The sequence below is a fragment of the Hipposideros armiger genome, unplaced genomic scaffold (genome assembly GCF_001890085.2).
Source record: "Hipposideros armiger isolate ML-2016 unplaced genomic scaffold, ASM189008v1 scaffold_54, whole genome shotgun sequence".
Classification (NCBI taxonomy): Eukaryota; Metazoa; Chordata; class Mammalia; order Chiroptera; family Hipposideridae; genus Hipposideros; species Hipposideros armiger.
This window is the reverse complement of record NW_017731404.1, coordinates 3,020,264-3,045,735: the sequence shown is the minus strand read 5'-3', so window position 1 is coordinate 3,045,735 and position 25,472 is coordinate 3,020,264. Positions and strand designations below refer to the sequence as shown.

Below are 25,472 nucleotides of genomic sequence, written 5' to 3'. Positions count from 1 at the left end.
CTGTTGTTCAGCATCTTAGCTGTGGAGGGCAGTGTCACTGGCCCTCATATGTGGGATCCGAACCGGGGCCCTCTGGCATCCCAAGCCAGTTCTTAACCGTCGTGCCACTCGGCCGGCCCTTGACCCGATTTATTTCCATGTAAAACAGAATACCTGTGCCTGCTTCCCTGGAAGCACCAATTCTAAGTGATTGTTAGCTATTATTACAGGCAACTGTAATGCTTCCTCTGTCATGATAAATAATAATTAACCCTTAGAGAGTACCGCTTCTGTACTGCGCATTATTCTGTGTTCTTTACCCATATGAATCCATTCATCCTCACAGCCATCTCCAGCTATTAGCCGCGCCACGTTATTGATGAGAAAACAGGCACAGAGCAACTTTCTCAAGGCCACCAGGTAACAGAGCCAGGATTCTAGCGCAGGCTGGCTCTATGAGCACTTAGTGACTATGTTACACTGCCTCTGGAATCTTATACAGTAATACCTTGGTTTGCGAGCATAATTCGTTGCGGAAACTACTCATATTGCAAGACATCACTCAATTACCACGTTAAAATGTATTAGAAATGTTTGCTCGTCTTGTGGAACACTCACAAACCAAGTTACTCGCAACCCAAGGTTTTACTGTAATGCTTTGTAAAGAGATGTAGAGTGACCAGGGGGATCTTTTGTATAGTTCGCCCGCCAACCCCCTCAACCCCCTTCCCCAGGTGCAGTTTATCTCTTGGCAAAATACTTAAGAGGTATAAGAATTACAGAGCCTCTCCATTTTTCTTTTATAAACTGACAAGGGTTGAACAGTTATTGACTTTCTCTGTGAAGAAAGGGAACTACCTAACAACCACTGGGGGGAAAAATATCAGGATAAAGGTGACATATAAAGAAAGTAACCACTTTGCAAGAGACACATCCCATGGAGAAAGTATTTCGGAAATGCATGTTTGGCTATGATTCCCTTGTGAAGTGATTTTGTTGCTGAAAACAGTGAAAAGTTGTCACTTATAAAAGCCTCTACCTGCATGTTTAAACTTAGCAACAGAATTTTCTAATCTGTTTAAACATCTTCCAAATAAAGAGCTTCAGGGGGTTTGAAATCCATTTGTTAAAGATATAGGGGTGTACCCTCTTCAGTAGAATTTGCAACAGCCCCAGGTTGATTATCAGGGAAGATGAAAATTTACCAGCTGGATTAAAAAAAAATGAATAGTCAATTTGTATAATTGGTGAATGGGTTTGAAAAGGAGAATAATGACTTATTAAGCATAGCCAATGATACTTGGCTTTCATTTAGATCTCTATATCCTGAGTTATATTTTTACAATTTTTCAATCATGACTCTTGAAATGAAGCCATTAAAACCAAACATGGTAATAAACTGAATTTAGGATCATAATTTTGAATGGATGTGTTGTAAAATATTAACACAATGCCTTCAAAACAATGAAACCAATTTAATCAGTTACTGTCCTTCTATTTATGGAAAACGTTAATAATTTTTACTTTATTTTTATTGAAATAATACATGCAAGGGAAATGCACATCAAGACCATAGTGAAATAGCATTGTATATCAACTTGATTGGCAAAAATTAAGACATCTGATAATACCGAGTGTGGGAGAGGATATCTAGCTCCACACAATATGTCTCCTGTTGCTGGGGACACGTAAATCAGCGCCACCACTTTGGCATCATCTGATAGCCGCCTACAATGTGACCAACATGTACATTCACTTAAGATACTGACACTGTTTAGAAAGATCATAGATGACTGCCACACTATACACATGGCCATGATCAGACCAGAGAGATGGCGCCTGAGATAAAGCAGTGAAGTGGAGAGTGGTTAAGGGGTGGGGGGTGAGGGGACATCATAAAACCCTAGTGCCCATCAACAGGAGAGCGGATGAATGAACCCTGGTATGTTCACACCATGGCATGTTACACATCAATCATAATGGACAAAGGACAGTGACAGCAATTTGCATGATCTTAGCAATACAATAAATGGGGGGGGGGAGAGTAATTCCTGGAAGATTACATACCCTTTTTTATGAGGTTCTTTAAAAATTAAAATTGTGTATTTTTTTTAAAGACTACATGTAAGTGCAACAAAAAACCTGCTGAAAAGAAAAAGCAAAGGAAGTATGTGAGGTTTAGGTTGATTGCTATTAAACTTGGGAAGTAGCGGGGACATATAAGAGATGTAGGTTATGGTCAAGGTCCTAGTTTTGGGTGGTGGGTTCCCTGGTATTTGCTATATGATAATAAGGCAAGAAACACATGAACAACCAAGTATAGGCCCGCAATAGATCAGAAGGGTTAGCCATGACAACATGTGATGTAGCAAGGACTGATTAATCCAATCGTATGCACTTGAGCTGAAGAAGGGATGGGGGATACAAACATACATACACACCTCAAGCAATCTAAAGGGGTGTGAGAAGTCTCCCATCACCCACCCAGCTGGGAGCACCTCCCCCTGCAGCTGCCCCAGAGGCAACTTCTGTCCCTAGTTTATCCAGTATCCTGAGATAGTCCAAAAGGAGACACGACAAACCCAGGCACATTCGGATGTTTTCAAATGGCTTTACCTATACGTGTAGCTACACACACATCCCCCCCCCCGCAAAAAAAACCCCCAGAACTTTAAACATTGCTTTACATTTTTTTAAGCCTCGAAACTTTAACCTCGAGTGATTTCACCTGGCATTACAAGCATCCCTAGAATCAACTCACAGCTTGAAAATCAAAGGGGAGGTTGAGGAAAACAGCTCAGCGTTCGAGAAATATAAAAATGCTGTTCTCGCGCGGGCGGACCCCGAGGGCTTGCCCACCGTAACCTCCCTGCAGGCGTATTAACAGGACGCTGCTAAACCCCACCGGACCCGCACCAGCCACAGCGGAAAAACCTCCCCAGCGGCGCTATTAGAAATACAGATTCCCAGTCCGGCCCCCGGATTCAGAGCGGAACCTGGGTCTTTTTTAATAAGGCCCCACGTGATTCTCAGGTTCAGGCAAGCTTGGGGCGCAGCCCTACTGTAAGTAATAACCCCAATTTGAAGAGAGTAAACACCTGGGGGGGTGTAGGTGGCTTTCGTGCTCCCTGTTGGATGTCGTTCACCTGGTGCAAGGAGGGGTTTCCCCGCTCGGGTTTCATCAGTGTCCCAGCTAGTCTGAGCACGAACGCCAATTAGCGCAAACCCCGCCCCCCCGGGCCACGCCTCAGTCACCTGCTGGGCTGGCCCGGCGGTTTCTCGTGTGTGGCCTTAGACCCGGGGGGTGGGGTGAGGGGGCGCTGTGTAGAAATACAGATTCCTGGGCGGCGCCGCCTGAAGCCAAAACTTTCGGAATCTGGATTTATAAAGTTCACCCTGCTGTTGGAGACATCCTGGCCTCATTTAAATTTTAAATTCGAATATGCAGCCAAGGGTGAGAACCGCGACTGGAGGTCGTGCTCCTCCACCGTGGCTACCGCTCAGAACAACCTGGGGAGCTTTAAAAACAACAAAACCTCCCGATACCCAGTGTTCAGGCCAATTAAGTCAGAATCTAAAAGCTCGGCCTCTGCAGCAGCCCCGCCAGGGCACCACCCGGGAGCTCGTTAGAAATCCAGACGCTCGGGCCCCGCCCCAGACCCACTGAGTCAGAATCTGCATTTTAACGAGATCCCCAGTGACTCGTGCGCACCGTCAAGTTAGAGGAGCGCTGTGCTTCTGAAATTTTAATAGGCACACGAATCACCTGGGGATCTCGTTAAAATGCAGACGCGGTTTCTCAAACTTTAATGTGCAAGCGAATCACCCGGGGAGCTTGTTAAAATGCAGATTCCGCTGCAGCGGGGCTGGGGTGAAGCCCGAGAGCCTGCATTTCTAACGAGCTCCGGGTTGATGCGGGCTGCCGGGCGGCGCGCGGAGCTTCCCCCGGACCCCGAGGCCTTGGCTCCGGGCCAATTAGCCGTCAGGGCTCGTGATACATCGCCCGGCTCCGCCGAGGAGCTGAACGGCCCGAACATGCGCGCTCCGGCCAGGGGGCGGCGGTAATTTCTGAACTCCCGCACTGGGTTGTATGAAGTAGGCCACTCGTCAGGACTCGCGGGGAGCGGGGATCCTCACGCCATGTCGCGGCGCAAGCAGGCCAAGCCCCAGCACCTCCACTCCGCGGAGCCGCAGCCCGCGCGCCGGGAGGTAGCCGAGGCGGCCCGGGAGGTGGCGGGGCAGCCTGGTGAGTAGCGCTGGGGGCGCCCGGCTCGCGGAGCTGGAGGCTGTTTCTGGGGTGTGCCCGGACTCGCGCAGGTGCGAGGTCCCGGCACCGGGCGTGGGAGGGCGGGTCGAAGCTCCCAACTTGAATCCTCGGGCTCGGACCTCGGCGTCCCCGCCCAACCCCCACCTTGTAAATGCACCCTCTTCGGGCAAATGACACCGCTCCCCGCGTGGATTTCTCCAGCCTCTCCCCCAAGCGCTAGTAAACGGCGGTGCATACCCCAAACACGCTCAGGGATGATGCTCTGAGACCCCCTTCCCGGGATGTCTTCGGGGGGTGTCGGCACCCTGGTCCCCGGACCTCCTTGGCGCTGAAGTGGAGCTGCGCGCCTGGAAGGTGGGCGTTGAGACCCGCGCCCCGGTTGTTCTCCTGCGGGGGGGGGGAGATAAATATCTGGAAAATGTCTGAGCTTCTGTTGGGGGTCCCGGGGCGAGGTGCTAGAGGGGGACCCAGCAGAGAGCAAGGAGGACAAAATTCCGGCCGCCCCGGAGCTTTAAGACCGGGGCGGGGGGGAGATGGCACAGGAGATAAAGCGGCGAAGCATATTGTGGTTAGTGGTGAGCGCTGGGGGAAAACATCCTAAAAGCGGGGGAGGAAGATAATGAGGCTTGGGGGGGCAGGGGCCCTTTCAAATGTATTGCCCAGGGAAGGCCTCGCGGAGGAGGGCACCGTTGAGTAAAAACCTGTAGGTTGTGAGTGGAGATGCGCGCGGTGGGGGCAGAGCATTCCTGGCAGAGAGAACAGCGAGTGCAGAGGTTAGGGCGGCAGCGGGCTGGAGCCTCAAGCAGGTCGGATGAGGTCCTAGGGGTGATGTGGGCGCCTGGGGCTCCAGTGAAGGACTTGCCTTTTGCTCTAAGACCAGTGGAGCCATTAGCGGGAGGGGTTGTCGAGCAGGGCAATGCCACCGTGGGACTTAGCAGGCTCACCCCGGCTGCCACGTGGCTAGAGGGCTCCCCGAAAAGCGAAGATACCCTCGGCTACCCTAAGGCCTCAGGGGCAGTATTTCTCATCCTAAAGTCGGTGAATCCACTACTTCTGAAACGTCTGTGGGGAGGGGGCTTTGCTAACTCGTTAAGTTTCACAGGCTACACTCAGGCGCCCCACCCCGCCCCACCCCCTGGAATCTCGGGGTGGGGTGGGGCCAGGAATCTGCATTTCTAAAGCACTTCCCCTTTTGATCTTAGTCAGATTAAGACCCTGTAGGTTCTTGCTTGACCTTCTACCTCCCCTGAGGGTTGGCGATACCTTTTTCTTAGCGAGGAAGTGGGGAGAGGAGTTTTAAATGCACTGTCTTCCCCTCTCCCAGCATTTTCCTGCCGAGGACAGGTCCCTTCTCCCAGCAGCGCAGGTCCCCGTTGAGGGCTTTGATGACCACACCCTCCCAAGTAGTTGATGAGGGGGGCGAAAAACGTTAAGCCACTCCTGAATTAATAGTTTGTATTTAAAACTAAACCTTGGCTGGATGGAACTAGGATAACTCAAACCAAAGCTACCGTTGTTCCCAAAGCCTAGAGTGGGAAGAGGTAGTTGGAAGGGGAGAGTCTTTTCTGGGGGTGGGGCCAGGGCCCCTGCTGATCCTCTGAAAGAGGAATTGGGGAGTTGTTGGGGATGTTGAATCTTTGATGGGGAAGCCAGTCTAGAAGACAAATCCTGAATTACCCCAGGCTGTTCAGAGTGGGTGCCATGGGCTACTTTTTATTTCTGCAAACAGTGCTAGCCCTGGAGCCGCGCCCTGTGTTTGGAGGAGCTGGGGAGAGTGTTCTGTATTGTGCAGTACCGGGGTGTCCCCTCACCCCACGGGAGCAGGGCGTAATCAGCATTACGCCCCAAACTGTGCCTCAATACCAGCCATCACTATGGAGAAAAAGCAGCCTTCAGATCGGTGGGTTTTTTTCACCTGCATTTTAGGTCTGTGATACTAAGCAAGACGCTCACCTTCTTTATTTTCTAAGGTTGGGCCACTCTTAATTTGCACATGGCTTTGCAACTCAAATAGCTTTTGAAGGAAATACAATGGAGCAGGTCAATTGATAAACTTTATTCACCACCAATAAAAAAAAAAATGGGCAGGAAAACAACCTCACAAAAGGAATATCAGCTGCTTCTCAAAGGGTTAAAATGTCCACTGTGCTAAACTGAGTTCCCTTAAAGGTGCACCCCGCCCACCCTTTTCAGGCGACCGGGGTCTCTGCCCCAGCTGTCTCTTTCCCAGGAAAGTGTGGGCTTCCCTGGAGGTTTATACGTGATGGAAATCTCCTTGGGATGCCTCTCTCGCCTCTCCATCACATCCTACCTGGGTGACCCTTTATAGCGTTGGGCAGCTTTCTGATAGCTTTAACCCATTGATCTCCCTTCTCCCTGTATTCAAGTTTGCATTGCACAATGCATTTCCCTCTCCCAGAATCTGGGGGTTCACGTGTGTACACACCAGTGAATAAAACTGATAACGTTTATGTAGTGATAACTTATGTACAAGGTTCCTCTACAGATGCTAAAGAATCTAATCTTCATGTAAACCCATGAGATAGGGGTGATACACCCCATTTTACAGATGTGGAAACTGAGGAACAGGGAAGTTGAGTAACTTAGCCAGGGTCACACGGCTAATGAAGGGTAGAACTGGAATTTGAAACGTGGCTGGCTTCCAAGTCAGTTCCCTAAACCACCATGCTTTACAACCTTACTCTTTAGATTTCCGCTTTTCGGTCTTACTTGGTTTCTGTGGGATTAAAACCCTCAAGAGTTGGACAGCTTTCTTCCCTAATATGTGAATTGCTAAGTAGTACAAGGTTTTGTTTGTGCTTTCCTGAGGGGCATCGTGAAGGGCTTCAGATCTGGCAAGTGTGGGTTCTGATCAGGTGAAAGCTGCTTGAGTGACTCCTCCGTGCCAGTTTCTGTTCTCACAAAGCGGCCATCCCAAAAGTGCAGTCCCCAGACCTGCAGCATCAGCTGGGAACTTATTAGAAAAATCCCCGGTTCCCCTCCAGACCCAATGAATCAGGAACTCGAGAGGTGGGGCCCACACACCCATGTCTTAACAAGCCCCCCAGGTGATTCTGGTGCACACGTGTTAGGCATGGGCTTGGAGTTGGGCTTCGATTTTAATGTGCAGAGGAATCACCTGGGGATCTTGTTAAAGTACAGGTTGGTTCTGTAGGTGAGATGGGGTCCGAGTTGCAGCATTTCTAACAAGCTCGTGGTTGTGCTGTTACCAGTGCTCTGCAGACCACCCTTTGAGTAGCAAAGGTTTAGGGTAATGACAGCCACTTGGGGAGCGCTTTTTTTAAAAATTTTTTTATTGGGGAACAGCCATGGTCATTGGTTACACACTGCTTTCATGCTACAATGGCATAGTTGACTTTTAAGGAGGACGCAGCTCACACCTTGCGGGGATGGAACCAGCAACCTTCATGTTATCAGCACCATGCTCTAACCAATTGAGCTAACTAGTCACCCCGGGGAGTACTTTAAAATCCAGGTTCCTGGAATCTGCCATAACCATCCCACCTGGGAAATTACACTTGACCCGTGTTTCAGATGGTCCTAATCCAGGTATGGGGCTGTCCCATGCACTGTAGGATGTTTAGCAATATCCCTGGCCTCCACCCACTAAATGCCACTGTCACGTACATGTGCACACATGATCATGACATTCACAAATGTTCTCTGGGGACAAAATGCCCCCCAGTTGAGAGCTGTAGGACTGGGTTACTTGTTCAGAGCCTGTGAAGGGGCCTTGAATACCACAACTACTCAGATGTGACAGTTACAGTCCTTTCTAACTGAAGCCCTATGATAGCATTTTCCTAACTCAGGCCACCCACTGTACTAAGAATTTACATTGTTCATCTCTCAGCTCTGCAACACTGAGGCAGGTCAGTGATCCCTTTTTACAGATGAGTAAACAGGCTCAGAAAGGTTCAGTAAGTTGCAGATAGTCACACAGCTAGCATTATAGCTATGTATACTGTATGCCCAGAACCAAAGCCCTCACCAAGGTGCTATACAGCTTTTCAAGATAATACAAGTTTTACCTTGAAAACCCCCAGGGAAAATGGAATCCAGCCTCTATACCTGGGGCAAGCAAAAAGGCTTAGACCTTGACCTATAATTCATAAAATAGTCACTATCTGTGTGTTTGTTTTTGCAGACTTCAGATCTTGACAGCACCTCTGTTTCCCTTGGACTTACATCTATTTGGAAAGAAATCACTTCATAATCTTTTAGGAGTCCTTAGTCTTTGTTATAGAAAACTTTTAGACTACATGTTAGATTAAACCCTATAAAATTACCTGACCATTTTGGCCCATGAAAATGGTGATTTCTCATGGTTTGACCCTCCTAACAGTAGAGAGAACAATACAGTGAGTACCCACATACCTGCCATAGGACTGTGGTGGGTGGCCAATCTGTTTATGCAATACACCTGTCCCCCTGCCCTGGATTATTTTGAAGCAAAGAAGACACACACACACAAACTCTAATTTCATCTTCATATCTTAAAACAAATATCCCTTATCCAACTGTCAGTGTCTATCTTCTCGTCTTAAATGGTTTTGCAATATGTTTAAGATTTTATTGGGGAATTGGGGAAGGGGAACAGCCAAGTTGTCCTTCAGTCTCAGTTGTGGAGGGTGCAGCTAGCTCAGCTCCAAGTTCAGTTGCCATCCGGCTGCCTTTCGGCAGCTCAGCTCGGGCGCAGCTCGCTTGCCCATGTGGGAATTGAACTGGCGACCCTGTTGCTCAGAGCTCAGGCTCTTAACCAACTGAGCCACTTGGCCGGCCCCTTGCAATATGTTTAAATCAGGATCTGAATAAGGCTCTGCTATCATAGACCATCATCTCAAGTCTTTTCGTCTCTGGTTTTTCCTTCTGTCTTTCTCCAGTTTGTTTGTGGAAACCCTGTGTTTTGCCCAGGAGAGCAATATTGGTCAAAGGGGGGCTGTGACTTGTTACTGAAGTGTGACCAAAGACGTTCAGACTAAGCATTAGTAGGCGCTGAGAGTAAAACTAGCTCGACACTGCCATGACACCCAGCTCTCGGTTAGATCTAATTACAACGTCTGGGCTTTGATTTTTGTCTTATAAAAAATTGTCCTGTGATGGATCGGAAAGGATCTTACAAACCAGGTCTTTGAGAAAGGTTAGTGGGAAGTTTTGCAGTCTGGACCTTGCCATTTGTGTCCCTGTCATGTTACCGTATTCTTTTGTCCCCTGTGTTTCCTGGAAATTGGTAGAGGAAGAAAGACACTGGTAAGACCACAGTGTGTGTGGCTTTCAGTTTTTAATGTTTCGTTGTTGTTGTTTTTTCTGGAGAGGTGGTGAATGGAGGGAGGTAAAATAAACCTGCTAGGTTATAGAACTTGCCATAGTGGTTATATTTGAGAAATTAATGCTGCTTTTTGTCTCAATTTCAGCTTCAGAACTAGATAGTAATGCTCCAAAACCAATTTGCCCCTCCTCCGCTGATAGCAGTGATGCCCAGAAAGCCTGTGCCATGGCCCTCCCCTCCGAGTCAAAGGAACCAACGATGACCCTTGGAGAGAGGACGTTCAACTGCTGCTACCCAGGTAAGGGATGAACTTGCACACACTGGGCCCCTTCTTGGCGCCAGGCACAGTCACGCGAGCTCTGTGGGACTTCACGCGCGACATCCTTGCAACCCTCTTGTACACGCACAACACAGGAGCACCCTGTGGGCTCTAAGCGTCGCGTGGCATCAGAGCTCAGCGTGCAACTGACCAGAACCTCAGATGCATAGTAACTTCCTTTCTGAGGTTATATTTTAAGAAAAGCTGGGGTTTTGTTTTTTGTGTTTTTTTTTCTCTTTCTCTTCTAGGTTGCCACTTCAAAACTGTTCATGGCATGAAAGATTTGGACCGCCATCTAAGAATCCACACCGGTAGGTATCCATTCATTTGCTTAAAACTTGAGTGTTAAAAACAAACTTAAAAAAAAAAAAACAAAAAACACAAAAAACCTCCGCCAAGGAAATGGATATGAATTCAGTGCTTGGGCACCAAGTGGTGAGTAGGACAGAAACAGCCTCTGCCTTAGGAGACTTAGATCACAGCTCACCCCACTGGACTAACAAGACAGAAACAGGTGGAAATGGTAACTGTGATGGAGGCGAGAACAAAGTACTGAGAGAACCTGTAGTGCAGGGATGTGATCTAGGCTGGTCATGAAAGGCTTTTCTGAAGAGACGCTTGACTTAAAGGGTGAACGACAGCTGCATAACCAAACAGGAGAAGGACGCATTCCAGGCAGAGGGAATAGCAAGTGCAAAGGCTTGGACGGAGCAAAAGTGGGGAGAGAGGGTGCAGAACTTGAATGCAGACCCCCAGCCCTTGTCTAGCCGTCCCATGTGGCAGGTCCAGCCAACATCTTGATACTCTCACGAGAAACCTTTAGCCAAACTGACCAGCTAGTCTGCTCCTACGGTTCTGACCCTCAGACATGTATTGAGATCATAAGTGGGTTTTTTGGGGGGTTTTAAAAATGGGAATGAGATGAAGTTGGAGAGGTTGGCAGAGGGAGGGCTGCAGGAGGCCTTGTGACCATAGGAACCTTGGATGAGAGCAGTAAGGTTGTGTCTTAAAGGTGCCTTCTAAGGAGCTGAGAACACAGGAATAGGATGCGGGAGCAGAGGACCGCCATGCTCTGTAAGCAGGGTCTGCTCACTACGGCCCCAGGGCCAAATCCAGCCTGCTGTCATGCCCACGTGCCCACCTCTCGTCTGTGGCTGCTTTGGCCCTACAGTGGTGTTATTCAGTACGTGCTAGAGAGACTGTATGGTGCAGAAAGACTGAGATCTTTACTACCTGGCTCTTGACAAAATGTTGCCAACCTTTGGCCTCTAGTGGAGACCCTGTACTAGGGTGTATGGGTTAAGATACTGGTCTGTTTGCTCTTACAGAAACCAATGGCCGGTTTAGGGGAGTTCGAAGTGGGTGACTCTGTCCTGAGGATATCAGGACCAGTCATTCTCAATGGTGGTGGTGCTACTGCCATCTACTGAGTGGGGGCCAGAGGTGCTGCAAAAATCCTACGGTGCACAGGACAGGCCCTACAAGGAAGAATTATCAGGCCCCAAATGTCAGCAGCACCAGGGTGGCCCTAGAGAGGGAGGCAGGGGCTGGATGAATAATGTTCTATCGGCATAACACAGCGTGATGGGGGTACAGAAAGTGTAAGTCAAGGCTCAGTCCTTGGTGGGGCTCGCTGAGTCAGGGGAGATGCAGATGTGGGGCAGACCGGTTGCTCCTCTAGAAGAGGTATACTTAGGCTCCTTCTCTGAGTCCAGTGCAACTGGTCCAGTTTTCTGAATCTCGTAAACAGTGGCAAGTAGAAGAGAGGTCTGGGAGCATCCTACCTTCAGGGCGTGACTGGAAGTAGCATCCCTTATGATTAGTGGAATAGTGAGATCCAGCTACGGGTGGCTTAAAACCAAAGGGGTTCTGCTCTGTGATGCAGTCCAAGTTAAGCCAGGTGGCTGGCCCCACGGTTTCAGTGACTCGGCCTCTTATTTTGTTGGGTTGACATCCCAAGGATGGAACTCTCGTTGGCATGGCCCGAGACAGCTTACTGCCACCTTAACGGCACATCCTATATGTTACACACAGCACTCGGGTTCATGCCCACTTGGCCAGAACTTAGTCACCTGGCCACTCTTAGCTGTGGGATGGAGGACTTGAGTCTGTGTGGCCACATGCCCAGCCACAAAGAGAAGGCCCTGTTACCAAGAAAAAGAAGAGCTGACATAGGTAGGCTAAATGGTGTCTCAGACCCAGCCGTAGTGGGAGGCGGGAATGGACATACTGTATTTCCCTGAAAATAAGACCTAACCAGAAAATAAGCCCTAGCATGATTTTTCTGGATGCTCGTAACATAAGCCCTACCCCCCAAAATAAGCCCCAGTTAGGATCGTCAGCCAGACAGACGCATTTAGTGCATCCATTGCAACACACGACGGACGTATTGAATTATAAAATAATATGTAAGTAAATATAAATAAATAATATTGACATTAATACTTAAATGATAATATAAATTATTATGATTAAGTATTTGTAAATACCCAAGCGGGCACCTTTGGACAAGAGGTAAACGCTTATGTAAACAGATGAACTCGAGACTTAATTGCCGAATGACCAATCGGAGTACAGACACAACGCACGAATAACATGCACACTTGATAATGAACGGATGTGGTTGTGTCTAATATGAATCTTCATAATTCAATACGTCGTGTGTTGTAACAGACGTCCTTAAGGTACGTGTGTGAAATAAACGTTTTCTGAATTTTGGTGCCTGCAATTTTTCGTCGCTTTTGTGTGGACCATCGTTCTTAACTGTCACCATTTTTATTGCCACTCCTGTCTCGTAAGTCTTCAATTAACACTTGATTTAATGGTAGATTTTAAGGGAATAATATTTTGACCCCCAGACAAGATGAGTGCAAAAAGAAAGAGCTATTCCGTCGAGTACAAGAAAGGAATCGTGGAGGACTCCCGGGGCAAGAATCTTACAGCTTTCTGTAAAGAGAAGAATTTGGATCTCCGAATGGTCCGAAAATGGCGAGCAGGGTACGATAACCTCAGTCAACAGGTGGACGAGGGAAATGCTAAGAAGTGCAAGTGTGGATCAGGTCGGCAACCATTATTTCCTGAGCTGGAAGACATCATCTGTGAATGGGTTGCTGACAGGAGAGCAAAGGCTTTGGTTGTGCGCAGGGCTGATATTCAAGCATTTGCCCTTGCAATGGCACCACAGTTAGAAATATCCCCAGAAGAATTCAAAGCATCCCAACACTGGCTGGATGACTTCCTTCAGCGATATGAACTGTGTGTAGACAAGAAGATCAACAACACTGTTCAAGCTGGAAGATACTGCAGTTATTAAATGTGCACTTGCCTTCAAAGTCCTTTGTTGATGGCATCGACTTTTCTAAATACCAGCTCTCCAACATAATTGCTGTGGATGAAACTGCAGTATTTATGGGCCAAGGATCTCTACAGTTGATCAGAGGGGTGCCTTGTCAATCTACATTCCCTCCACTGGTTACAAAAGTGCACCTGTTACCTGTTTTTTGGCAGTTCATCTGGATGGAAAGAAAGCCCCACCTGTAATCATCACTAAGGGCGAGAAAGATAAGCTGGAACGTGTTTCAGGCATTTATGTCCTTAAAACCGAAAAAGCCTGGTGCACACAGCAGTTACAAGGAAGTGGGTCAGTTTCATGCTGTCACTTGGCTTTGCGAGGTGACCGAAGAGGTCTGCTAGCCTGGGATTCAACGCACTCACTGCGCTGAGGACATGAAGCACTTCCTTGCAGAGAGAAGAATAGATCAAATAATGATTCCCGCAGGAATGACTGCCTATCTCCAGACTCGATATTGCAATAAACAAGCCACGCAAGGACCATTTGTGCACGGAAATCAATGACTACATTGAAAACAGAATGGAGAGACATCAGCATGGAAACTTGGTGAAGCCTCGCCTGCAAGAGGTCGTGACGTGGGTGTGAAGAAGTCATGGGATAAAATCACTGACCGCTGTGTTGCCAGTGCATTAGGAGCAGGCTACATGGACAGGAAGTGCTCATTTAAGGAAAGCTCTGTTGCTGGACATGAGAGATTGGGGCCAGTGGTTCTGCAGGAATTGGAGTCGCAAGAAACTCGGGCCGGAATTCAGGGTTTGGAGAGTTACAACGATGGTTCCAGAAGAAGATGACATGACTGTATTTGAATAAATGTAGATTGTTGTACGTGAATAAACGTAGATTGTTGTACATGAAAAAAACAAGACATCCCCTGAAAATAAGCCCTGATGCGTCTTTTGGAGCAAAAATTGATATGAGACCCGGTCTTATTTTCAGGGAAACATGGTATGTATTCATTTAAAAGTAACAGTAAGCCTAATGTATATTATTAACATAACACTTTTATGAAAAGTAACTCTTTGCCAAACCAAAAAGTGACATTGTTTAAACTTTTGCAAATTTCTTATGCCTGGTTTAATAGTCAGCTGGATTCTCAGAGCTGTTTCTGTCTATAATTCATTGTCATGTGTTGTTTTGGGTGAAACATATGAAGAAAATCTGCCCTCACATTTGTGATTGGAAAGGAAGGAATATTTTGATAGCCTTTTCAGATAATTGTTGTGTTTCTTTAATACTACCAAAACACAACAAATGGTAGTTTCTTAAAGATTAGTTGCTATGTGGAATCTGCAACCATATCCATAAACTTCTCAAACTGTTAAAATCCATTGACCTCTTTTCAGTTTTGAATGGTTTACCCAGGCATGTCGTATGCTGGTCATTTGGAAAACACTGGTTTACCAACTTATGTGGTTCTTCCAAATGTTGACCCATCTCATCATACTATAGGAAAAAAATCACTTCTGTTAATATTACCAGTCACATCAGAAAAAAAGAACTCATGAGCTGCAAGCCAGGGGTTACAGATATGTTCTGAGATCCTAGCTTTTCATTTTAGATGCCGTAATGTTATCATTGCTGTATTGTTGGTAATTTTCCTTGAAATGACGGGCTCGCTTAGTTCATTTGCAAGAAAACGTCTGCCAAATCTCAAATCTGGAGGGGGGAAAAAAATTTAAAAACCACAGTTTGCCAGTTCTTTGAAACCAAAATGATGCTGTGTGGAAAAAGCCCCGAGTTTGCAGTGCAGCCGCCCCAAAAGTGCTGGTTCTCAAGACAACCAGTGTACTTGGGTTTGCCGCAGAAGCACATATGCGTACTTCCCACTTCGTTACCCAGAATGCTAAAAAGGTTGCTTCTGGGAGATGTCATCAAAACAATAGGAAAGCCCTGCTTGCAGTAAAAGCTAAGTGGACCGGCCCCGGCCTCCCTGGGAGGGCATGGCTGTGAGGGCTGCGGGGAGAGCTCGCCACCCGTGCGGAGTGCGGAGGCGGAGGCGGAGGCACCAGCCGTTCTGGCCGCCCCGGAGCTCCTGCGTCCGTGTGGAAAGAGTGAAAAAGGCGAATCGTGATTGAGCGGTAGTCGGAAAACACTTTTGACCACAGGGTCTCGAGGGTCCCCAGGCACTCACCGACTGCACTGCACTTCGAGGACCCAGGAGGTCGAGTTTGACAGGTAAACACAGGAGAGGGGTGCAGAGCCAGCAGAGGGGTACAGTGGGTGTAGATTTTTTTTTTTACTTGCATTTCACTCTTTTTTCACGCTTGTTTTTGCGCTCATACAACCACAGTATAAGACGCACCCAGTTTTTAGACCCCAAGTTTTTCAGAAAAGGGTGCGTCTTATACATGGGGGAATAAGGTATTAAAGTCTGTAATTAGGAAATGGAGGAGTACAAATTTATGGTGTAAGTAGACAGGCAAACAATTAGCAGAGACCCCAAATCAGTTTAAATGTGACTGAAGTTAAAATTGATAACAAGACACTGCTAAGAAGTTAAGACAAGTGTCCCACAAGAAGAAATTTGCAACCGGGCAGAATTCATCTTCAGGACACAGAAGGATTTCTGCAAATCAAAGATAGCCCAGTGGAAAAGGATATGAATAGGCAATCATCTAAGAAATAGAAAGGCCCATATTCACATGAAAAGCCCATAAGCAATAAAATGCAAATGAAACACAAACACTGTATTTTCTTCATCAGGCTAGCTGACAGTGAACCTCAGAATACCACATATCACCTGGCATTTAATTTAAACCATCACTGCCCTCTTCCCGCTCCTTACCAATTTAGAGAGTATGTGGTTATCTTTAGGGAGTAGACGGATTGGGGATGTGAGAATAAGAGGGACATGGAAACTTGATAGAATGCTGACGGTAGCAAAGCTATTTTAAAATGAATTTTGAGTGTTGTCTCCAGGCCCCTTGGGGTCCTTTCATTGATTCTAACAGTTCAAGTCCATTCTTTCAGATTGTCTAGGTAGACTATCTATTGCATGCAAATAATGATTTTTCCTCTTTCTCCTTGATTGAGTGCCTTGGCCCAGGGGCTTCAGGTCAGAGTTGAAGACTAGCAGTGAGAGTAAATCATCCATATTTTATTCCTTGCTCTAAAGGAATGCTTTGATGTTAGCATCATTCATTCACGGTTAGAGTCTCTAGAATCCTCTTAGAGATCGTTTATCATGTTAAAGAAGTTTCTTATTCCTAGTCTTCTGACAAGTTTTTTTGGAGGGAGAGGGGGAAATGTTTTTTAAATGGAGAATGATGGTTGAATTTCAAATGTTTTGCTCCTTTTGAAGTATGGCCCCCGGGCATTTATCTAGCCTCATAAAGGAGATTGATGTACATTGTTTGTGTTTTCTGATCATACTTGGTGTTCCTTCGTTTGGCACTGATACCCCAGCTAATCTATCATGAAGTGGGTTGAGGCGTTTTTTATCTCTCCCTATGCTATTAAACAGTTAATTGAACGGGGAAACGCTTCTAGATAATTTGACAGAGCGTGCCCACATAATTTGATAGAATATGCCCCAATACTCTCTCTGCTTATGACTTTTTTTCAGAGGATGGAGAGGGTGTGTAGATAGACTGTGATGACAATATCAGTCTCAGTGGCGACTGCAGACTGGTCTGCCCATCCCAGCAACCCCAGAGCCAGCCACAGCTCTGCGCCGTGGGCCTTTCTCCAGGACCCAGCTTGTAGAGCGGCCTCTGCCTGGAACACACCAGATAAAGGCATGCTTGACCTTTTATCTGCTGTGGACTCTTGGCAGTTTTGTGAAGCTTGTGGACCTTTCCCAGAATAATGTTTTTAAATGTCGTAAAAAAAACCACATTAAAATTTATATTTCAGTACATTTGCTATCGAAGCGTAAACGTGTGGTATTTTAATACACTGAACCCTTGCTACCTAAAGTGGTACAAACCAGAAATGTCAGCATCCCTCCAGGGGACCTTGTTCAAAATGCAGAATCTCAGGGCCCCTCCCCCCAGACCCACTAAATCTGAAACTGCATTTTACTTTGTAAGTTTGGCTTGAGAAATAGGCAGATGTTGATCAAAGGGTACAGACTTCCGGTGATAAGGTGAGTAAATTGTGGGGTTAGAACGTACAGCATGCTGACTATAGTTAACAATACTGTAGTATATACTTGAAAGGTGCAAAGAGATCTTAAATGTTCCTGCCACCAAAAATGGTAATTAGTTGAGGTGATAGAGGTGTTACCACAATGAGGTGAATCCTTTCTCAACATATACAGACATTAAATCATCCCATGGTACACCTTACACCATGTTATGTGTCAGTTAAATCTCAAACCTGAAACAAAATAATCTGCATTTTAGTGACACCCTCCCCACCCCCAGATGGCCAGCATTCACAGTAGCCCTGAGAAGGCCTGCATTTAATGTTGGGATCTCATGGCTGCTCTACTAACTACCCTAATTGTGAAGCAGCGATGAACATAAATGACATGCTGAGAGCCCCAACGAAGTGGAATGTGATAGGAACATGGCTTGTGTCTATCCCCGAGGGTCTCGGGTACCATTATAAGTGTGGCTTGTCGAGTGCCTTCATAACGGGGGGAAATGCTAAATTCCCCTTAGGGGTTGCAGAAATAAAAAGGTAATGGTTTCCCATATAACATCTTGGACCCCGTAATTTTATCTACAAGCCCCAAATGAAGAACCCCTGATCTGGAACGTTACCGGTCGTCTTAGGCATGAGAAATGAGTGTGGCCGACTGTACACTGGCTCATAAAAGCATGCGCCTAACAGTGACTCATCAGTTTTGATCGTATTTCAATGGGCAGAGCAAGCCATCATGCCCGAGCCTGCAGTTACTGGGACAGGGAAGCAGGGTTCTCCTGGGAAGGACAGCAAATATTAGAACATTACACAACCAACCTACCTCGGAGTGCATCTCTGACTAGAGCAATTTTTTAAATTGTTATTGATCCGTTTTGCTTTGTCATTTTATATCTGCCTGGACCATCATCCATTTTATTGAATCTTCTAAAAATATTGGGGTAAAGTTGACTTTGCCTATCTGTAATCCCCTTTCTGTTTTCCAGTGTCTACCGGAATGGCTCCTAACCAGATAAATGTTGGCCCCCTCGCTTTCCCCCCACAAGGGACATTTGGCAGTAACTGAGGACATATTTGACTCTCATGACTGGGGAGGGAGGTGCTACTGGCATTTCGTGGGAAAGAGGCCAGGGATGTACCCTACAATACACCGCACAGCCCACCGCAAAGAATTACCTGGCCAAAACGGCAATGGTGTCGAGATTGAAAATCCTAGTGTATTGGAATCTTCTCTTTTGGAGCAAACCTCCCTGTTTAACAACCATATTTTATTGTTTTTTTTTATTGATCAAGTGCTGTGATCTTCGTTTAGTCCCTCGAGTTTCTTGAATTGCATATGGCTCACTTGCTTTCAGTCTTTTGTTAAAAATGAACTTAAAGGGCCAGCCGAGTGGCTCAGTTAATTAAGCGCTCACTCAAGAGTGTGAGCTCTGAGCAACAGGGTCACCAGTTCGATTCACGGCCTGAGCTGAGCTGCTTTTGAGCTGCCAACAGGTGGCAGGATGGCTCACCAAAAAATAAAAAATAAGTCTATAACTTGGCTCTGAGAAGCACTCGGCTATAGGTTTTGATACGTGGAACTCTGACTGCCCGTCTGTCTCAAAGAGGTCTGTAATCTGATTTGGGTTCTTGAACAAAAAAATGGTTTTAAAATGTGTCCTACAACTTTCAAACTGACTTTTTAGAAAACACTTTTGCAGACCATGTGAGATTCATAAAAGTTTGTTTGATTCATGTCTACGTGGCGAGTTTTATCTCAAATATGAAATTTTTAGTAGCGTTCATCATGATTTATATTTTGCCTAATACTAAAATGGATACTCTCACTTTCTTTTAGCATTTTCCTATTTCCCTATTTTTCTATCATTTTCTATTTCTCTTAGTCATTTACTTAGGTATCTTAAGAACATTAAACTGGCTTCTTTATGAAATTTTAACATACTTTTAATTTGATTTACACCTTATTTTGTGTGCTTTTTTTTTTTTCGGTTCTCTTTTGTGGTTTGGAAGCAATACTTTCCATTTCATTACTTTCACATATCCCACAGTTTCTCCATTTTCTTCACCCCCCCTCACCCTCACCCCCCGATGTATACACAGTTCAAGTGTGACACCCTGAGCCATCTGTCAACTGGCTCTATTTTCTCTTTCCATTGAATGCTAGTTCAAGTATTGGATTCTATATGAATAATTTCTATAGAACTTTGCAGATACTGTTCCCATCTTGCTACCATCCAGTGTCGTCTGAGGTATTGTGGGCTGATCTGAGCATTTTTCTTAGTTTTAAGAGCTCATCATTCTTGGGCTTCTGAAATTATGCCGCCCTGCCTCTAGATAAGGCATCTTAGGACCTGTGGCAGTCTTTAGTGCTGAGAAATAATTATTTGCTCTGTTCTGACCTGGACAATCTAGAACTAGCTTTCATGTCTTGTACTTTCCCTGTTGTCTTTTGGGGCAAACTTCTGGGAGATTGTTTAGCTCCATCTTCTACTGCTAGTCATTTTTCAGACATCCTTTCTGCTAGTCACTGGAAGTTTTATTTTGACAATAAGAGGAGACTGGAAATTATTATGGGAATGAAAACTGCTTTTATATAACTTCTAGTTTTTGAGTTGGGCACATCTTCCTGGTCTGGCTTGCCCCCAAGCATTTGATTATTGGGTAGATTAATTTTTATTTGGATGTGATTGGTCTGAGGTGGCTGTAGGGGAAGAGAAGAACACTTTATTTGGAGATGTTCTGGGCATGGGGTTCTTTGTTTTCTAGAGTATCTCTAGCTACTTGCGGTCTTTGCATCATTTCTCTGGTATGAGCACCCTCATTTCCTAATAGCCTGGGGTGGGATTACCATTGCTGCTTGCAATTTGGTACAAGTGAGGGAAGGGGTCCACCTGACGATTCTCTATGTGGTTCATCGCCTAGTGAGCCAGAAACCTGTTCTAAGACCCCTACCCCTGCCACCTCTGATCCTGAGTACTTCTATAACCACTCCCATTTTCCCAGATAGGGTTTGGCTTATGGTTTTCTCCTTCCATCTGATTTTATTGAATCTGTCCCTTAGGAGTCTTCAGAATTTCTGAGCCATCAATGAATGGCACACTTTCTTATCTCCCAATGTGCTAACCTAGACTTCAGTATGTTCCTATCTCTGGGCATTTGGACAGAAGGAAGAGGTAAGCCCATATGCCCGGGCTACCATTTTGGTCAGATCTCTTTGCAGTATCTTGATAGAGAAACCCTTAAAACCTTGAATCTTTTATGTGTTTGAAGGAGACAAACCCCACAAGTGTGAGTTCTGTGACAAGTGCTTCAGCCGGAAGGACAACCTGACTATGCACATGCGCTGCCACACCAGCGTGAAGCCCCACAAGTGTCACCTGTGTGACTACGCCGCTGTGGACAGCAGCAGCCTCAAGAAGCACCTGCGGATACACTCTGACGAGCGGCCGTACAAGTGCCAGCTGTGCCCCTATGCCAGCCGCAACTCCAGCCAGCTCACCGTCCACCTGCGATCCCACACAGGTAAGTCCCTGACCCGGAAACCTCTGTGCCTACTTGGTCTCTAATTTCTTAACCTTCATTTACCAAAAACACAAGCAACTTAACTTGGTGGCTAAAGAAATTTGGAATTTCTGTGGCGATTGTGACGCTTGTGGTTTTTCATTTTGCCGGGATAGTAGCTTTTAGTAAAACGTGAAAGTCTGATAGCTGGGTTTTCTAACTTGACTACATAGAGTACGGCTGGGGAGGAGTACCGAGCACAGCTGGGGATAAGTACCCAATACAGCAGTTGAGAAGCAAAGATGTATCTTGAATAAAAGTCTGATGTATAAACTAGGTGTTTCAGTCATTTTACTTAAACTCTGATTGCATAGCTTACTTCAGAAACATGTAGCAAATTCAGTTGAGTGTAACTTCAGGTCACAAGCTTTTAGCTGTAGAAATTAGACTTTGCAAGGAAATTTTTCTTCCCTTCTTTGTGAGACCCCATTGAAATAATCGATTGATAGATAGAACCAGCCAACCCATCATGGCACAGAAAAATGCGGATGGAGAGGCTCGTAAGGAGGCTCTTAAAATGAGAATTTTGAATGAACTCATGGAAAATGGCAAGCATACGGGAATATGCTAATATCGAAAGTTGAGGAAAGAAAACTGTCTCACACAGACAAAGGGAGGCAACCGTTCAGTTGGGAGCTGACCTGTCCAGTCAATGTCTGGCGGCCCTGAGAGTACTGGACTTGAAACTGCCATGTGGACTACCAAGGCCACAGATCTCAGAAAAGCTGAAGCCTATTGTCAAAATGGCCCAAACTACCCAGTGGCAGTAAAACCTATGGCACCTATGCCTAATCCTAAAACCAATCCACTCTTCCTAGACACAAAGTGTCAACTATGGATTATGAGTCATTTGTGGGAAATGATGGTATAAAATGCATCAAGTCTAACAAATAAGTAATCAATCCTGGAGTTAACAGAGTACTTGGATAATAGACAAGAATTTTTCAATCCTTATTGTTATCTACCCACTGGCAGAAATGTCACATCCAAGAAGAGTTCTGTGAAAAGGTAGTGAGAACAAAGGAGTATGAATTAAAACCAGGATTGCTGTCTATAAAGTTAAAACAAAATCCCAGAGATCAGGAAAAAAAAAAATTTTGAATTGGAGAACTGAGAAAGAATAAGAAGCTGGAAATCTGGTTGCTGACAAGGTCTAGGAAGAAACAAAATAGAAGTGAGAAAAATAAGTAAAGGATTTCACAATTCTAAGAAGCCATGGGAGTGAAAGGGCTCACAAGAGCCAATCAGGGCCAAGGATGTGGCTGGAGCAATCCATACCTAGAAAGACTTCTCAATAATAGTGGCTGCTGGGAGACAGCGGAACAGTGCCTTCAAAGTTGGGAAATGAATTGGAACATAGAATTCTATACCCAGCCAAACTGTCTCAACTATGAAAGCAGAATAGACAAAGGTATGCGAAGACTCAGACTTCATTCCCAGCCACCACTCTAGTGAAAAGTACTGGAAGGCACTCTAGCAGAACAAAGGAGAAAAAAATGTGACATGAGATAGTTGATATATGAATATCGGGATATAGCTAACTGGTGTTGCAATAAAGGGAAATCTCAGGGTGATAGTTGTAGAGGAGGTTAAGAGGGGGAAAAAATCCAATAAATCAGAAATTCAGAAAATCCTTTAGAAATTCCATGTAAATGTTTCCACAATAAAGAGACGGGCTGACTTTTGAGATCATGGTGAGATTCTTTTTTTTTCCCCTCAAAAAACAGTCTTTTAAGAAGCATGACAAAACGTGGCCCAAAAAGAGCATGAAAGAAAAGAGGATCAATTTGACCGTGATGCTAGCAACACTGTCAACCGGCCCAGGTGTGACAGTGACCCTGTAAGGAGGTGGACGTAATCCTGGTGCCATAATTGGCTCAGATGAATGTCCCATACCCAATCATAATCCAAATTACTTGTACAGCAAGTCCTCGAGTAACTTCGGTTCATTCATTCAACGTTGTTTCTTTATAACAGTGTTGAGATGCCGTAACTCTTGCTTACATCCATTAGCCTACGGTAAAATCGGTTTTGTTACACGTTGTAGTCGCAGAACCTATTGACAAAGTTAAGTGAGGACTTAGTGTCGCTTGACTCGAAAGCTGAAAACAGCTAGTTAAAGCATGAGCATTCACAGGTCAGAATGCAAATGTTGTTGCAGTTAAATGTAAAAATAAAGCTACTCCTGACAAGAGGAGGGAATCCTCAAAAAACCTCTTAAGTTGATGGACAGGAAGTTGTGAAGCTAATACTCAGTCTGGAAGGTAGCTCTGGAAGAGTAGAAATGAGAAAACAGGAGGACATTGGATACATGTGTAGGATAAGGGAGATTCTCATCTTTGCTTGTCGTTAACTGACGATGATATTTAAAGCAACAGCCCACAAAAGAACGAAAAACCTTTAGCGGTGTCTCCAGGGGTGCGGAGGAGGCTATGGGTTCTCATTAGTTGTCTTCCGCTGCCCAATTCAGGTGTTACATTTATAAACAAAATTCATTCTGTAGTTGTGAAACCTTAGCTAGTAATACAAGCCAATTAACTGATGTAACGCAGCTTAAGCACTGGAGTGAGCATATGTACAAGTCTTAGCTTCATTTGGGACAGTTGTATGTGACATTGTATGCACCTTTTCCTTCTTCCATGTTCAATTTTGGGATGTCAGGCTAAAGGAGAGTTTAGATTCAAAACCAGTGTCCTTGCGAAGAGTGTGGACTTGGATGCCGTGATACCTGGGTTCAAATCCCTGTATTTAGGTAAATAATTTGACCCTCTCTGAGGCTCAGTTACCCCATCTGCAAAATGGGGGGTGTGGGGGTAATAGTACCCACTCAAAGCACTGTTGTGATGATTAAGCAAGTTAAGAAACATAGTAAATGGGGTCATTAGGTAGCTGGAGCTCAGAAGACTCACCTGTCCCTTTGTGGCCACGTGTTCTGACGCATGTTTGGGGGGAGTTGTGTTTTGCCTGCCTGCTCTAATGGAAACACACCTTCCATTGCTAGGGGACACCCCCTTCCAGTGCTGGCTCTGTAGCGCCAAGTTCAAAATCAGCTCGGACTTGAAAAGGCACATGATCGTGCACTCGGGAGAGAAGCCTTTCAAGTGCGAGTTCTGTGATGTCCGCTGCACCATGAAAGCGAATCTGAAGTCGCACATCCGCATCAAGCACACCTTCAAGTGCCTGCACTGCAGCTTCCAGGGCCGCGACCGGGCTGACCTCCTGGAGCATAGCCGGCTGCACCAGGCAGACCACCCCGAGAAGTGTCCGGAGTGCAGCTACTCCTGCTCCAGTGCGGCCGCCCTGCGCGTGCACAGCAGGGTCCACTGCAAGGACCGTCCCTTCAAGTGCGACTTCTGCAGCTTTGACACAAAGCGGCCGAGCAGCCTGGCCAAGCACATTGACAAGGTACACAGGGACGAGGCCAAAACGGAGAACCGGGCCCCGCAGGGCAAAGAAGGGCCCCGAGAGAGCAGCTCCCAGCACGTGGCCAAGATCGTGACCCAGAGGGCCTTTCGCTGTGAGACCTGTGGGGCTGCCTTCGTCAGGGACGACTCTCTGAGATGCCATAAAAAGCAGCACAGTGACCAGAGCGAGAATAAGAACTCGGACTTGGTCACCTTCCCGCCGGAAAGCAGTGCCTCGGGGCAGCTTGGCACCCTGGTGACCGTGGGGCAGCTGGAGACCACCCTGGAGCCCAGCCAGTGCCTCTAATTCAGGCAAAGGAGGTGGTGAGCTGTCCAGGATTCCTGGCAAGTGCTGTCGCCCAGCCCTCTTAGGTGAGGCCGTCGAGCCAGACTTTGGTCACCAGCTCCAGGCATGGCTGCTCCCAACTTCATAGGCCTCCAGAGGCAGTGGCTGCAGTCACTGGCATGAGGGCAGATGCAAAGCAATGCCATTGGAGAGACAGCTCTCCACGGGGCTGTCTTCCCTCCAAGTATCATCTGAGCAAGTTGACTCACCTGCTCCAAGGTGGGGTCCACTGAGTACCTCTCTATCCCATAGGGATAGCTTCTTGATGGGTTCCAGCTCTAAAACTCATCCATCTCTGATGGAACTGTTTAGACCACCTGGAAAACTAAAACTCACCTGGTCTGTATAGTTGGGAAAGGTTCAGGTGAGGAGGGGTCCGTGGAGGGCCTGGGTAAGCTGGCCTGGTTCTTAACCTGGGTGGTGGTTATAGAAGTGTCCGCCTTATACGTTTTTTGTGTGGTTCCTTTTTACCTGTTGTCTTATAATAAAAAGGCAAACTCTCCTGAAGAATTGCATAAGAGGAACACTCCATTTTTCTTCCATAGACAGGTTATGGTGTGGGGTTCCCCCATCCCCTGCGTTCGGTAATGATAAACTCACACACAGGGTTTCTCAATGTCTTAGTGCTGCCGCGGCGTGAAATGCAGTTTGATCTGTAGGTGGCAGCAGAGATCAAGTTAACCCTAGCTCAGCCCTAGTGCCGTTGTGAAATTCAAGATTTGTGTCCTGGTCTTCATAAAGAGAAGACCAGGAACCCCATGGGCCCTGGGCATGGTTATGGGGCACGCGACACGGGGGACAGCCTGAAACTAGTGTCTGTCATCACACTGGGCACATGGTGTTTGCTGAACCAACAAAGTAAAAA

At 46.3% G+C, this 25,472-nt stretch overlaps 1 protein-coding gene across 2 annotated transcripts in view; it reads left to right on the top strand.

The window, feature by feature from the left end:
- The window catches only part of ZFP64 (ZFP64 zinc finger protein), a 77,210-nt gene extending 52,101 nt beyond the window's left edge, over positions 1-25,109 (top strand). The window contains exons 1-5 of one of the 2 annotated variants that reach the window (XM_019640986.1): positions 4,103-4,225; positions 9,682-9,834; positions 10,104-10,166; positions 20,567-20,818; positions 23,859-25,109. In XM_019640986.1, coding sequence (XP_019496531.1) covers positions 4,120-4,225; positions 9,682-9,834; positions 10,104-10,166; positions 20,567-20,818; positions 23,859-24,568 — 1,284 coding nt within the window. In that variant the 5' untranslated portion in view covers positions 4,103-4,119 and the 3' untranslated portion in view covers positions 24,569-25,109. Of the gene's footprint in view, positions 1-4,102; positions 4,226-9,681; positions 9,835-10,103; positions 10,167-20,566; positions 20,819-23,858 lie in introns of those variants that run through there. The other variant, XM_019640985.1, reaches the window with a different exon arrangement.
- Positions 25,110-25,472: the final 363 nt, after the last annotated feature.